This window comes from Limulus polyphemus, unplaced genomic scaffold (genome assembly GCF_000517525.1).
Source record: "Limulus polyphemus unplaced genomic scaffold, Limulus_polyphemus-2.1.2 Scaffold3105, whole genome shotgun sequence".
Taxonomy (NCBI): Eukaryota; Metazoa; Arthropoda; class Merostomata; order Xiphosura; family Limulidae; genus Limulus; species Limulus polyphemus.
In genome coordinates, this window is record NW_013668715.1 from 107,084 (window position 1) to 123,217 (window position 16,134).

The following is a 16,134-nucleotide window of genomic DNA, read 5'->3' on the forward strand; positions in this document are numbered from 1 at the left end:
CTTTATAGTTTATCTGTTATTTTCTCTACCCTATCTCTATATGGGATCTGACAATGTTACTGACCTCATAACCACAAAAAAAATCAAAATAAATCTAAATTGCTCTTTTTTTCTTTTTTTTCTAGAGTAACTTCAAATTGTAACATGAAATTACATTTGTTTAACCTGAGTAGCTTTAAGCTCATAACAGTATACATCTATTTATAATTAAATTTTATTATACATGGCTCTAAGGACAACTACTATCCACACCATTATAAGTTGTAAATTACTCGGGAAACGTGAAGCTCATGTTACACTATCAAATTACTTTACCCACGAGTTACTATGAGCTTCTCACATGCGTGCCTCTTGAAACATTTTTATTATATTATTATTATTATTTATTTTACCTAATCTAACCTTAACTAACCTAAAAATATCCATATGTTTACATTATAGTTACTTTTATAATAATAAATAAAGAATAAACATGAAAAACAAGAAATAAAGTACTTACATAATCTTCTTTTTTTCTTGCTGTCAATTGTCAATGACACTTAACCCTATTTTTTTATACTAATGGTAGTAATGCATTAAATAATTTTTATTTGATTAAATAATGCACCAAAGAACACAGACTAATAACATGCAAAAGTAGACAATTTCCCCTAACTCTCAAAATTTTTCTTGCTTTCTAACTATGCGAACAGAACTGTTACAAATTCATCCAAGTCAGTTGTTAACTTTCCCATGGGAATGAACCATGCATTATGAGTGAAATTGATACCTATCTGTTCAGAACACAATATTGTACAATACATCATTTGATAGATGAAAACCTTCACTTTCTATTGGTTATAGGTAATATATAATTAAACGTAAGAAAGAACTATTAACAAATCCTGAAAGAAAGGATGTAACTGGTGGGTGTGGCATGAGGGGTTTGGTTTTCTATTTGACAGCTTTGTAGCCAAACAAAATTGATGGCTATAAAAATTATGGTTTGTCTGAGCAATGATGATTTTATAGTGTGTAACTTATGTTTAACTTCGTAGTTACTGAATGGGTGGTGGATAAAATAGAGAAGATACCTAGAGAAACTGTGTCACACTGGGGAAATTCAGGATTTTTTTTTAAATATTGCCTTATAAAATTAAGAACCTAAAACTTGTATACTATTAAAGTATGGATTATTAGCTAAGATTTTATGCTATACATAAACAAAAAGTAGCTTAATAACATTTTGGTTGTAAGACACTAAAACCTTGTGTCATGTGCAGTAAAGGATACCTGTGGCGATAAGGTTAAATACATTTTACTAAAAACTTGGAATTAATTTGTTTATTTACATTGTTTGTGCTTGATGTTTATGTAATGTAATTTTTAAGACAAGATCTCTTCCTCAACCAGAGGGGAAGTAGTGTATTGGGTAGCAGGGTAAGGAACAAAAAATATTATTAATAATATCTTGGAGGCATTGCATATGCCACTGGAGAATCCTGAATCTGCTGTATCCAAATATGCAATCCGTATGATGATAACATATTTCAGTTGGGAGTTATGAGCAGTCAAAGAGACACAGGAGTTGCTGCACCACCTCACTAGTACACAAGTTAGTTATCTTTCTTTTATTTATTTTTTCATTTTCCAATCAAATTATTTGACCTTTTTTCATTGTCTGTTTGATGGTGGGGACTTTGTTCTCGATCTTATGATATGACGGAGGCTACTATCACTATGTCCTTGTCAGCATCAAACCTAGTTTTGGGTGCTTCCACAGCATCTGTGGGTTTGACAGATGGATTTACCTCAACAAGGGCTGTCAAAAAGTTCATTGTGATTGCATCCACAGTGGTTGCACAGATTGTAAGTCAAACAACTTAGAGTCGAGGGAATAATGATGATTGGTGATGACATAACAAAGAGTGTCAAAGTTCTAGTCCTGATCAGCAAGGGCTTGGGGCTAACTACTGAAAATCGATTAGGCTCTATTTTGAGTAACAGATGCAACAACAAGTGAAGAAGAAGAAGAAAGCTCATGTAGCAGACCCATTGGTTAAATAACAAGTACTGTCATTAACCATAGGGTTTCTGTTGATGTGACCATTCATAATTTGGTACCAATTTTTGTCCAATTTGTAAACTGTACTTGTCATATGTCATCACTTGTTACATCCTGTATGAGGTACTAAAATTGGATAAATTCTGTATCTTTTACATCTGATCTCTGCCACCAAGATGCCTCTAGTTGAGAAAGAGATCTTGAGTGAATAAGTTGTAAATAGCTTTTTGTATACGGGAGCTCAAATAATTGACTTACTTATTTATTGAATAATCTTTATTCACAGTGTATAAGAACATGGCAGATGCCATGAAGAAACATCCTGAAGCTGATGTTTTGGTTAACTTTGCTTCCTTAAGGTCGGCTTATGATAGTACTATAGAGACGTTACAGTATCCACAGGTACGTTTTTTCAGTCATTACTCTTACTCTGCAGTGATTTCTAAGTGAACAGTTTAATAATTATTTTAAGCTAAGTATACATTAATTTCTGTGTCCTAAATTTTTACAATATTCACAAAGATGACCTTGTTCTGCTCTGAAACAGAACATGGATAATCTAATGTTTTCAAACAGACAGAAAAACAAACAATGCCATAAGTTAAGAATTTTTTAAAGTAATTATGAAATTATTAGACTACACTTTTATGATATTTTTTATAAAAAGTTGACAAAACCCAAGTATTCTGTAAATATAAATTTCAAATTTTGAATCTACAGGTTTTTAATTTTATAAATACTTCACATACATATAAGGATTATTTCAATACATTAAATTCATTTTATTGCTCTTAGTGATAAAATTTATAAATTGTGAAAGCTGTAAAGTATTGTAATAAGCAGAATTAAAATAATACTTGTTTCTCTTGAAACAAATTAAAGATTGAATTGTGATGAAGTTAAGTTCTAAGTATTAGGCTTAATTTATTTTAACCACTACACACTTTATTTGGTCCCATAGAGTTTTTCTGAGGAGAAGAATATATAAAAGTATTTCATCCACATTGTGTCCTCCATATCCATTGCTGACTATTTTTTACACTCAATACCAGAGCTATTCAGGCTGGTTGGAACACAACAAACATAGTAGTGGTTGTAATACTATTTATATAAGCCATTTGTTTTAATAATGATTGTTATGGTGTGAATGTCTTTTGCTGGCAAAGCATGATAATAATTAGTTATACTTGTCGTAAGACAATAGTATTAGGCTTATTGTATTTTTAAACACTGAATTCTTTATTTTCTGTGAAGAAAAGTGTATAATAGTATATCAGCTACACTGTCTGTCCTATTTATTACTGATGATGTATTTTTGTCATACTTTTAAAAAAAAAATGCTTTGATCTATTAATAGCATGGTGGTCAAACAGAAAATAATGGAGATTTTAAGATTTGGTTGCAAATGTTTAAGAAGCAGCAACATTTATAGTGCTGGTTTTCATTTGGTGTTTATGTTCAAAAATTAACTTTTATCATTCCATTTCTAGATTAGAACCATTGCTATTATAGCCGAAGGCATACCAGAAAATATGACTCGCAAGATGAACAAAAAGGCAACTGAGAAAGGAGTGACAATTATTGGTCCAGCTACAGTAAGAAATTAATTCAAAAAATAAATTTTTAGTATGAACATAAAACTGGCTAGTTTTTTTAGTTTTTATCACTTCTCTCTTGTTTAAGTAATAATGCTTACATCTTTTGATTAGTTGTTAAAATAATGGTTTGAATTTCTCAAGTTTTAGAATTTATATTTCTTAATTTTATAACCTTTATTTAGTGTAATTCACAAAGAAAAATGGGAAAAAAGTTCTATCTTCTGTTTCTGTGCACTACATTTATTGATTTCATATTTTTTGTAAGAATTTTTCTACTCATCCCAAAGTATAGGCTTATATTTACTAAGAAACCACTATCATCCCTTGGAAATATAATTATTGATATCTTGTTTCTCACATGATTTTCATTCCGTGTTAGAGGTTTTTTTACTACTACCCCCTCCCTCCCTCCCTTTGTTACCACCATTTTTGGATATTTCTGGTCTGAATTAATGAAACTCAGCTTTGGAAATAGTTCTAGCCAACCTTTTAAAAATGATCAGATAAAGCAAATTACAAACTATTTACTTTAGTGTAGAGTAAATAATATGGTCTAAGTAGTAATTTATGGTTTTGATACATTGACTAGCTGGAGCTTACTCTAAGGGTAAACAAAGGAATATAATGGGAAGTTTAGAAGACTTAGGAACAAATAATAGACCTGGAAACGTTTCTATAGTTTCTTTAGAAATTATTTTTCCTGCAAATAACTGTTAACTGTGTCTGTTTAAAAGCTACAGAACTTTGTATGAAAATACATCAGATAAGCATATTAGATTTATCAATTACAGTAGGCAACTGGAAAGTATTCTGTATTCAAACCAACACACAGAAATAAAAGAGCTTATTACTTATTGCAAAGAAACTACATTTATTAGATATAAAATCTCCTCTACTGACTTTAAAGTTTTAGGTATGGGCTACACATACTTAGAACTTCTCATTAAAGAGACTACTTATTAAGTAAAATATCCATATCTTGAATAGTAACTCAACGTCTGTTGAGTTAAGCTTGTTTTAATCTTTGTCATTAGTTGTATTGATACTTTTATTATTTCATTCAGTGTGTATCTATATTGTGCTTGAATTCATTCACTGGTTTTTACAATCCCACACAATTTTGAATTTGAACATTGCCCTTAAAAATAAGTGTTTATTGTACTACATAAGCTTTTAATTAACATTCAGGTGATTATCTGTAAATGTGATATTGTGTTTACCGTAGGAATTTGCTGAAGATGGAATGTATACGTTCTGAAATGTTCAATAAATATTTCCTCACTTCTGCCTCGTGTGTGTGTGTTTCCAGTGTACTAACTAGGTGGTATGAACGTGAAGTTCTAGCATGAACCTGTTTTATTGTTAAGGTCATTTATGTAATATTAATCCTCTAAGTCACTATGTTTTTGTTTTTTTTAAGGTGGGTGGCATTAAGCCAGGCTGCTTTAAGATTGGCAACACTGGTGGGATGATGGATAATATTCTTTCATCTAAGCTTTACAGGCCCGGAAAGTATGTTGACATCTTAAAACATTTACAAAAACAAAGATTAGGCTGAAACATTCCTTATGGGTATTTACATTTTTTTAAATAACACTATTAGTTTCATGTTTTTTGCAGTTCATTATTGAATTAATTATTAAATCGACAAGCCTGAAATATTTTGTAATGATACAACTAATGATACAACTTGCTTTATTCTAAAGCACAAATTGGTAATTTAAAATTGATGTTAAGTTTGCTATTTTTGCTTTTAGTGAAGTATTTTAAATGTTATACTAAGTCACTTTTTATGTTATAGTATGTAACTAATTCCTTTTTCTTTGTATAAAGTTTTAAAAATTAATTTGCTAGCTTGTAAATTTTCTAGATAAGACAAGGTGCAAAGTTAAAAATACTGTCCAATCTTGAATGAATAGGAAATGATTTAAATATTATAAAAGTTTAGTGATGAGCCTACTGAACTAAGTAATTAATACAATAAGAACTACTTTTACAGAAGACTAATTCTGGTTTTAATTATCACAACTTTTCAACCCATACCTGATGATAACCTGGTACTACATGTTAAAACATTGTACTCACTAAACTCAGAACTTGGCTTTTGTAAAAAATTTTGAATTAAGTACTATAAAGATTTCAGAAGTTCTAAATGTTAAAATATAATCTCAAGATAACACAGTTATGCTTAAATTACAATGCAAATCAAGTGATTTTTGCTATTACTTTTTCACTTGTTTTAGGCATCAGATCATTATTATTAACTTTGTCTTCTAATCAAATGCTGACTTCAGCTGAAGGCAGGTCAGTCTTTTTGGTGTAATGTGGTCACATTAGTATTTAGCAGACAATATGGGGGGACAGAGTAAGAATTGATACTTAAGTTTGTGAATATAATTTCACTTGTTGGTAATTAAGAGTTCAAGCTAATATATATAGTACATATAACAATTTATGGTGGAAAAACTATGTATCATAAGTTACCTAAAAAGATTTCTTATCCCTAGTGTGGCTTACGTATCTCGGTCTGGTGGTATGTCCAATGAGCTCAATAATATCATTGCTAGGGCAGCCAATGGAGTGTATGAAGGAGTGGCAATTGGAGGAGATAGGTAAGTCTTTCATAGGACATTTTAAAGATATATATTTTGTTCATTATTTCTTATTAAGCTTTTTATACTAAATGAGATTAAATTCTTATACCATTGGATATCTAGTTGATGGAATAATTTTTAAATAAATGGAGATCAAATTTGGCTCAGGAGGTTATCCGCTGATATTTTTGCGATTACATTATCAAAATTCAGGTACACGTTCTGTAGTCTGGTTTGGTTCTCTCCTTTTCTGATTTGAAATTTTCATGTTTTTCACAATAGAATCTCTTGGTCTTTTTATAAAGATAACAGTCTAGCTTGTTGTTTCTGTGTATAAACTTAAGGACATATTGAGTGGAAAAAGCTTGAAAGTTTAGCCATATCCTTAACCTGCTAAACTGAGCATGTTTCATTGGGGCACAGTCAATGTGTGAGTCATGCATCTTTAGAGTTCTGTCTCTTTTTAATCTTAAAATTTTTGCAGTTGGGCAAACAGTGACTTTCCTGTTCATGTTACAATTTCAGTGATTTTTTTTTGTACGACTTTTTTGACTAATGGTTGTGTAGATAAACTTTAGCTTTCCCCTCAATTCATACTTACTACATTTGTTATTAAAAAGTGAAGGGGCTTCAGCCACAAATATTCCAGGGGTAAGGGTTGAGCCCTGTTTTCATGGAAGGGCTCAATATGAAGAGCCTGGCACAACATGTGTGTTTTTATCAGCATATGTGTTTATGGTAGCACAATTAATACTTTATTTCCCCTGAATCTTTCATCTTATCTTCACAAAATCATTTTATTATTTGACAAATAGGCAATGAACATGGCTTACATGTGTTTCAAAACAGTTTTTCTTAAATTTATTTTCTAAAGCTTATAGGATAATTAGAGATGAAGCAGACTGTAAATAGTTCCCTAAAGTTTCATTTGATTTGTAATAAATTCATGTATTAAAGCTGTATCAGAAAGACTACTTAGATGGGCTACTAAAGCAAAGAATGTTTTGATTGAACTCGGTAACTAAGACATTCTTAGAGACTTCCTTTACTGAATGTAGGTATCCAGGAACCACCTTCATGGACCATTTATTACGATATGAAAGAGAACCAGATGTTAAAATGATGGTATTGCTTGGAGAGGTTAGTGTTTAAGAAAAATTTATGGGGCCTGGTCAGGGATAGTTTTGAAAGTGGTTTTAAGTTTTCATTAAAATGTCTCACGATAACTTATTATAACAGCATTTTTAGTTGATTGCAATCCTTAACTTTCTAATTTTTATTTATGAAGTAAATCATACTGTTGAGATTTTCATGCAGATCCTATTGTTATACATTTTATGATGAACTTAAGTGCCAACCAGTTCTATAGTAATAGTACTTGTAATTGTTGCTGTCAAAAATATTCAGTGTAACTCTTTAATAATCACATTTTGGCATTAGTAAGGGTAATTTAAATACCTTTTTTTTTTGTCTCCAAAACATTTGTTGTTTACTCTACCATAGAGACACAAACTTTAAATGATGATTTATTATCTTAACCGTGATTGTTTTTGTAGATTTTATTTTTTGTTTTAGCTTATTAAGTTCTTTCCAAAAAGTAAGTTTGACATGTTTACCTTTTTAAAATATTAATTATTAGTTTTCAAGAAAAAGTTCCCTAGTGGTTCAGCAGTAAGTTTAAGGACTTTCAGTACTAAAATCCAGGATTGGATTCTGTGTGGTGGACAGAGTGCAGATAATGTATTGTGTAGTTTTGTGCTAAAAAACAAAACAATCATCCAAATTCATGAAAAATATATCTAATAAGTGTTAACCTGTAATGTGTAGTTCTAATAGCCATAGTTAGTAACCAGTCATAGTAATTGATAACCACTGCCAAAATTCTACTTATTAAAGCTACCATGATTATGAAATTTTATATATCTTCTATTCTTTCTTCACTGCATTGAATTGTGTGGGTATTAACTTAACATTGTCATAATAATCATCACTGGCTAATTGACTGTTAATTCTAATTTACTGTTCAGTTGTATAGTGAAGCATAAATAGTAAACACTACTAAACCATAATGTCCTCTTGTAGAAGTTGTTAACTTATTGTCAGTTGGAAAAACAAAATCTAGTGTTAGTACAAATCCACTAATAAGAGCTGAAGGAGATAAGATTACACAAGTTCTTGTGTTAATGAATCCTTTCTCATTTGAGTGGGCATAAAATTGTATTTGGTACCACAAGAAGTGAACAGTACAAAGCAGGCCCGGCATGGCTAGGTGGTTAAGGCGCATCACTCGCAATCTGAGAGTCGTGGGTTCAAATCCCCATCCCACCAAACATGCTCAACCTTTCAGCCATTAGGGCATTATAATGTGATGGTCAATCCCACTATTTATTGGTAAAAGAGTAGCCCAAGAGTTGGAGGTGGGTGATAATGACTAGCTGCCTTCCCTCTTGTATTTCTCTGCTAGATCAGGTATGGCTAGCACAGATAGCCCTTGTGTAGCTTTGTGCAAAATTCAAAACAAACCAAACCAGTACAAAACATTTTCAGTATTTGCAAAATTATACCTGTAATTGTATATTTGTAATATTTGTATTTTGATTAACCTTTAGTAAAAATACGTAGCTAGTGGTATGTCAAGGATTTTGATAATTACTTTTTTAATGCTAGATCATTTACCTTGAAATAAAATATAAATATTTATGCTTTTTAGCATTAATATGGATTTTGTACTTTTAGTTATCAGTGAGATACAGTAGCTGTTTTTAAAACAGTGAGGAAAAATAAGCAATATTTTTGGATGCAAATCACCTATAATTTTATTTGCCACCAACTGCTATATCTGATAATGCCATAGTGAAACAGAATAATCATGGTAACTTATCATACCTTATCCACATCTTTTCTTTAAGGTTTCGAGTCTTCTCATTTCAAAAACAAATAATTTTTACTGTGTGCAACATTATTTAACTTTCTAATGTTATTTCACAGATTAAATATAAAAAAACACACTCAATTTGTATGATTTGTAGTTTCTGTGGATTTTTTAAAATAGTGTAATTTAAAAAGTGTACTGATTATCAACCAATTTTTTGTTCTTGTTAACTGCATTTCATTGTCCTTAATTGAATAAGTAATTTAATATGGATGATATGTAAAAGTACAAGATTGGAGGGTTGTTGTAAAAGAAACTTTGAAGAGTTTAGTAATTTGAGCTTTGTAGGTGTATTAGTACTTGCAGTTAGTGAATTTATATGTAAGAGACATCATTTCTCAAGGTTGGTGGGGTTGAAGAGTATGAGGTGTGTGAAGCATTGAAAGATGGAAGTATCTCAAAACCATTGGTAGCATGGTGTATAGGGACGTGTGCTGGAATGTTCACATCAGAAGTCCAATTTGGTCATGCTGGAGCATGTGCTAACACTGATAGAGAAACTGCAGTTACAAAGAACAAAGCTTTAGCTGAAGCTGGAGCACATGTGCCACTCACATTTGATGAACTAGGCAACAAAATAAAGTAAGTTATATCTTCTGTGTTCCCTTAATTTGTTTGTCACTATACTGTTACTTTAGGGATGTTGAAAGAAAAACAGAGTTACTTTGTTTTATGTGCAGGATTTATAAGAAAAAATTATTTTACAGAAACGTGTTTATTGAAAACTAACTATCTGTTTTTTACAAACCCAGCACTGTGTCAAACAGTAATTATCCCAATTGATTTTGCACTAAGCTGCATACAAGCCATGTACTTGAAAAACTTTTATAGGTTTCCTACATGTTACTTTGATGTATCAGATTTGTTTATGTAGAAAGTATTTATCCAGATTTTTTATGTTAAGAAACTAGGACATTTCCCCACAAACAATTTTCTTTTATTTCTGCAAACTATTGGTTCTCTTGCTGGAGCCTTCAGAGAATAATTTCTAAGTTTGACATACAAGTCAAATTTAAAAATCGGCTGAACTTGTGTAATATATTTACAAACTTTAAGCTACTATTATTATAAGGATAATGCAAAAAGGTTGTCTACAGTATACCCTGTATATTTGGCAAACAGTATATTGGAGCGACCCAATGACTTAATACTTAGTCATTAAAAGAACCCAAATGAGACATAAAAAAACTGTGCCATACATACATTGTCTTAGCATCAAATATCCTGTAAAATGAACATTATATGGAACTTAAGTAAGGTAGTAGACAAAGAAGTTCAGGTGAGAAGAAGAAAAATTAAAGAAGACATTTTTGTAAGGGCTAGTAAAGTTCTCCTTCTGGCATGAACCAAAATGGACAAATGCCATTGAAAACAGCATGGTAGTATTTTATCAAAAACAACAAAAATGCCGATGTTAAGATTGTATTGTAATTTATAAACTAAGTAATCTATTAAAACTTCATCATTTTAGGGATTTTATTTCTTACAGTATTAATTTACACAATATTATTATATTATGTAATGTATTTCTGTTGGAAATAATCCTTATATGTTTTTTTTATAATTATTTATTTTCTAACCATTATTTGTAGGTGTTACTATTACTAGGTGATATTTTAAACTCATTTCATTGAACATTTATAAACAATATTTTTTCTTGTAACACTGACATCTTGTCAGTTGAAGGCTCTAGCAAGAATGCCTAGAGTTTGCAGAAATAAATAAAAAATTATGTTCATGTATAAATGTCCTAGTTTTTTTAACATAGACTTAATACCACAGAATTAGCTTGAAATTGTATTCAAGTTTTTTAGATGTGTCAGAGATAAACCTGGTTTTGTATCTTTATAATTTTCACACTATAGAAATAATAATCTAAAGGTTTTTTTAAAGTAACATTAATCTAGCTGTTTTTTGTTGTTGTTGTCAGCCTTAGTCATGTAGTAAAAAGTAAGGTTACAGTCACCAATATAGTTTTGTATTTTTAATTGAATATGATTTATTAAAGCATAGCTTACATCAGATTTAACAACCATGTTTATAAGTATCTATAACATAACATAATATTTAGGGACAACAAGGGACCTATTGGTCCATCCGAGCTGTCCCAGCCACTTAACTAAAGCTTTAAGAAAAAAAACTAGCAGCCAGCCCTCATCATTCATATATTTATAAAGCCTTTCCTTAAATTTACTGCCTTCACCACATCCAAAGGCAACCCTTTCTAAAGACCAACTACACTGCTAGAAAAATAAAAATGTCTTAGTTGAAGATGATTCCTACCTTAATTACTAAAATTTATATTTGTGCTCATGGTCCTACCATTCTCACTATTAAATATGATAAAGATAATGCATCAACAATATCAAATCCTTAAACAATCTTAAACACCTCACACTTCTTTTATCAAGAATAAACAATTTCAGAGATCTTAGCCTCTCCTTGTATGACAATCGTTTCATCCAAGGTATAATCCTAGTAGCCCTCTTCTGAACCCTTTCCAACAATTCATTATCTTTCTTAAGGTAAGGAGCCCAAGACTGAACTTAATAACCCAAATGTGACATAACCAGTGACCTATACAATGAAATTATACCCTCTTTAGCCTTTCATTCAATATTTCTGTAGATACAACTTAAAATCCTACTTCACTAGCAACAGCAAACTATTTGGATGGCTAAAGAGACTGATAAACCACTACACCAAGATAGTTTTCTTCCATAACACTGTTAAGGTTATTCCCATCCAAATTATACTTGTAATTCAAATTATGATAACCCTCATGCATTATCTTACATTTATTATAGCTAAAACCCATCTGCCATTTCTTTCCCAAGTCTTATAATCTAAATCATTTTGTAAAGTACCAGCATCCTCACAGCTAGCAACACCCAATACCTTAATATCATCTGCAAATTTTTGAAATTTAGTGACCATTCTCTTATCTATGTCATTGATGTAAATAAAAAATTTAGCACCTTGTCAAATACTTTCTGAAAATCCAGATACACCAAATGCACACCTGTACCCTCATCTACATAAGCAGCAACCTCTTCAAAGAATGTCAAATGACTTGTAACACAAGGTTTTTCCTTAGTGAAACCTTGATGACTATTCAAGAAAATTCTAAACTCTGTTAAAAAGATAGTGCAAAGCATCTTTTATCAGACTTTCAAACACTTTTCCCACAAATGAGGTAAGACTAATAGGCCTATAATTACTATTCATTATGATATATGAATGTAGTTGTATCACTACATGTATAATACATACACACACACAGTATTTGAGCAGTACATTTACATAATCACTGATGTTGAAAGTTAATCATATTGTAGTCCTATTTATCAGTGTACGTCCATGTTTATTAAAACTTTTTGTGATGTTATATTCACTTTATCATAATATATTTACTTAGTGTTCTTTAAACATATTTAAAATTAAATTGACATTTTCTGAATTGACAGCGAGTGAAAAATGGAATCTGAAATGTAACGTGGAAAATTTTCTTATAAATAACAACTGATGATATTTGTATCAAATAATATACCAGTATCCAAAAACTAGCAAAGTTCTGAGTTTAAATATATGTATTTTTATTTATTACCCATAGTGCTGCATAGTTTTTTTCTCTCTCCATTAGTATACTATAACTAATTCATACAAGTGCTAGACAGTTGCTAGGTTTGACGATACTGAAATAAGGAAGTCCATTAAATCAGTCATGTCAAATCCTGTCAGGCTAATTTAATTCAGGATCTTTACTTGATGTAATACTGTTAGCCACATTATTTAAAATTGCTATAAATAAAGAACACTTACAGTTATACGCATATAAAAAATATAGAATTTAAGTAAGAAATGAAATGTATTTGACTGGCAACCATGTGACTGGGTAGGCAAGACTGTTTTATATTTATATTATCTTAGGCTTATAATAAAAGCTAATGCAAGAGAACTAGTGACATTAAAGGTTGCACCCATTTAACTGATGAAAGTGAAAGCTTTAATGTTAGATAGATCATTATTTTTAAAATTATGTTTATTTTAGACCAGACCTTGATTTAAAATTTGCAACATTTTAGAAAAGAAAGCCAAGAACTAAAGTTCAGTTTATCAGAGTTCCAGTTGCTATGTTTCTATATAGCCCAGTTAACTTCTAATTTTTTGTACCACCTTTTTAAGCAAATTTTCTTATACCAGCCAAGTTGCTTCTTGCATAATACTATAAACTCAGCTAACTTGAAATATAACTTATTATTCACTAATACAGAGACCCCCTCAAACTTTTTCATTGTGGGACTTCTTTTTGTGAGAGTGTATCCTCAAATCCCCCATTTGTCAGGTAACTAAAAATCAACAGAGAATAACTATATTTCTAAAGAACAAAAGGGTAAGATGATAATATAATTTTATGCCTACAGGTTACAGTTTCTGAATTATTCCAAAACTTAAAAACATTCAATCCCGAAACATAGAATACTGAAAAGAAGAGTCAGGTATGGCTTTGTGGTTTGCATTCTGTTGTCAAAATATTGTGCTCTATACTTTGGGGTCATAGATGTGCTATTTAGTCAGAGAAGAGTAGACTAATACTTAGTGCTGTGTGTTGTCAACTAGCGCTTTCTCTGTCGTCTATCAGGATAAAGTTAAGGATGACTGTTTACAGGTAGTTCTTATGTAGCTTTGTATGAGAGGGTAAAACAAAGTAAAAACTTAAAAAAAAGGAAATGCCGTCCCTGTAAAACAACCAAACAATATAGTAGTTGAGAAGATGAAACAAATCTCTCTGAATATATTTATATATTTACAAAGAAAAAATATTCAAAGAGATTTATTGAATCTTTTCTATTCCTTTGTCATCTTCTTTGGAGCCTTCCAATGCTCCCATTGCAAGAACACTTGCTCTAATATGTACTTTGCATTTTTAACATGAAGTAATTTGTATTTGTGGTATTTCAGTATTAAGATGTTCTATTTGCTTATGCATGAAAGAAATGCAGCAGTATTTGATTTTGCATTTAGTAATTTGTTTTTTTTTTCACTTCAACTATGCAGTAGAATTCAATTCATTCTTTTTTTTATGGCATAGTTTCACAGTTATTAATTCTAAAGACTAAAAAATTATTAAATTCTTCATTTATAATGCTACAAAACTAGAGAGAAAACTTGTGCTTTGTGTACAGAACATTATTTTGGTTTTGTTATTTTCGAATGCACAAACTTTATGAAATGTAAAGACAGTGCTGTGTATTTAACAATTAAGTGACCTGCCTAGACTACTCAAATATTGTATGTATGTAGAGTTCCAAATGAATCTGGTTGTGTGGGGCATCTCATTGACTATGAAGTTAAATGTAATTGTGTTAAGCCTATATCACAACACGTGATACCCACCAAACACTTCTAGTATAAAAGACACTTTGGGCCAAATAGTCTGATCAAAAATGACAAACCAGTTGACTTAACTAGTAAGTTAAGCCATATCTAGTGATGCTTTCAAAACCTGGGTATCAGGGGAAAGTATTCAAACTCAGTGATATTTCTTCAGATCCCTACTCAAAAAGATTATGGTAATGTTACTCTTAAGTGTCTATAAACTAAGAAATTCACACAGAAGACCTTCACACACATAAACACTATTGTCTGAGATGGAGTCCCTTGGGATTACAGATCCATTCCCCAAACACCTCTCCCTTTGCAGTGCATAGTACTTGCTACACCTGCCCCTCCCTTATGCATATGATAATATTGTCTGTACTTTTCTACTCGTAATTTCGTTTATCCATAGTTTAAAGAAGTTTGAAAACTTCCTATGCATACACGTGTATTATTTTTGTAATTATATAGATTTGTTTCCTAATCAGATTTATGAAATAGATATTAGGCATTGTGTTTCTTAACCCTGGAAGTACTGATGACTTTTTAAACACATTTTTCTAAACTATTTATGCACCAAATAATATATGTGTCACACATAATTGTTGTAGGAGGGAAAAACATAAAATTACTCAAGTGGATGTAATCCATGGACTCCAAAGGTAGTGATTTGTGAGAATCGAGTATTTTAAGATCTTAAAATTATTAATGACTAAACATATTTGTGTTAGTTTACGTGTAATTTTTAGATTAGGTATAATTAAAGTATTAACTGGATTCTCATAATTTTGATATATGTCTGTCAAATATTTGCCACTATCTTCACAAACTAATAATTTGTTGTGTCACTTTTCATTTCAAGTGTTTTGATAGCTAAGACATTACTTGTCAGGTCTAAGCCTGCTTATTTTGCTTTACACTTAAATATAAAATTCATTCTACATGAAATAAATACACCTTTACATTTAGAAGATAGTAATTTTCATTTTGAAATAGGTTTCTACATTATCATACATTCAGTCTTATTGGAAACAATAAAATCTGCTTTTATATTATCAGGTTATGTCATGATATAAAAGACTGTTTAGCTTAGATGTTATTGATTGATTTGTTTTTTGCAAGTGAATATTTTATTATTGTTTAGTTTTTGTTATAATAAGAGTTAAAAGCAGATGATTGTAGGAGGTTTTGTTAACAATTCATTGATGTTGAGACTGTTGAATGTTGCATACAATACGTTGACATCAAGAATATAGAAGGCAGATTAGGTAATAAAGATATAAATAGCGTGAGATGAGTGGGAAGCAGCAGACAGATAATAGCAAAAGAGAATAAAGGTGGTGTGAAGTTAACTACCGTAGAAATGATAGGCCTAATGTTTAATATGTTAAGGTGAAACTAACAGTAGAAAAGGAGATAAGAAAAATTATTTATTCCATCAAAGCGTGGTTCTAAAGTAATTGAATAAGCCTAAGTGGATATTTGACAAGAAGGAGAGAACTACATATATAGTGTTTATGATATACCTATAATATCTATAGGGTTGAAGAATTTGTTGTACATACATTAACTTGTTTCCCGATTATA

General features: G+C 30.6%; 1 protein-coding gene across 1 annotated transcript in view; it reads left to right on the forward strand.

Moving 5' to 3' along the window:
- Positions 1-16,134, forward strand: part of LOC106468669 (ATP-citrate synthase-like) — a 54,976-nt gene that overhangs the window by 30,565 nt on the left and 8,277 nt on the right. Inside the window, exons 16-21 of the mRNA XM_013929104.2 lie at positions 2,331-2,446; positions 3,535-3,639; positions 5,063-5,154; positions 6,150-6,254; positions 7,295-7,376; positions 9,512-9,750. Coding sequence (XP_013784558.1) covers positions 2,331-2,446; positions 3,535-3,639; positions 5,063-5,154; positions 6,150-6,254; positions 7,295-7,376; positions 9,512-9,750 — 739 coding nt within the window. The remainder of the gene's footprint in view (positions 1-2,330; positions 2,447-3,534; positions 3,640-5,062; positions 5,155-6,149; positions 6,255-7,294; positions 7,377-9,511; positions 9,751-16,134) is intronic.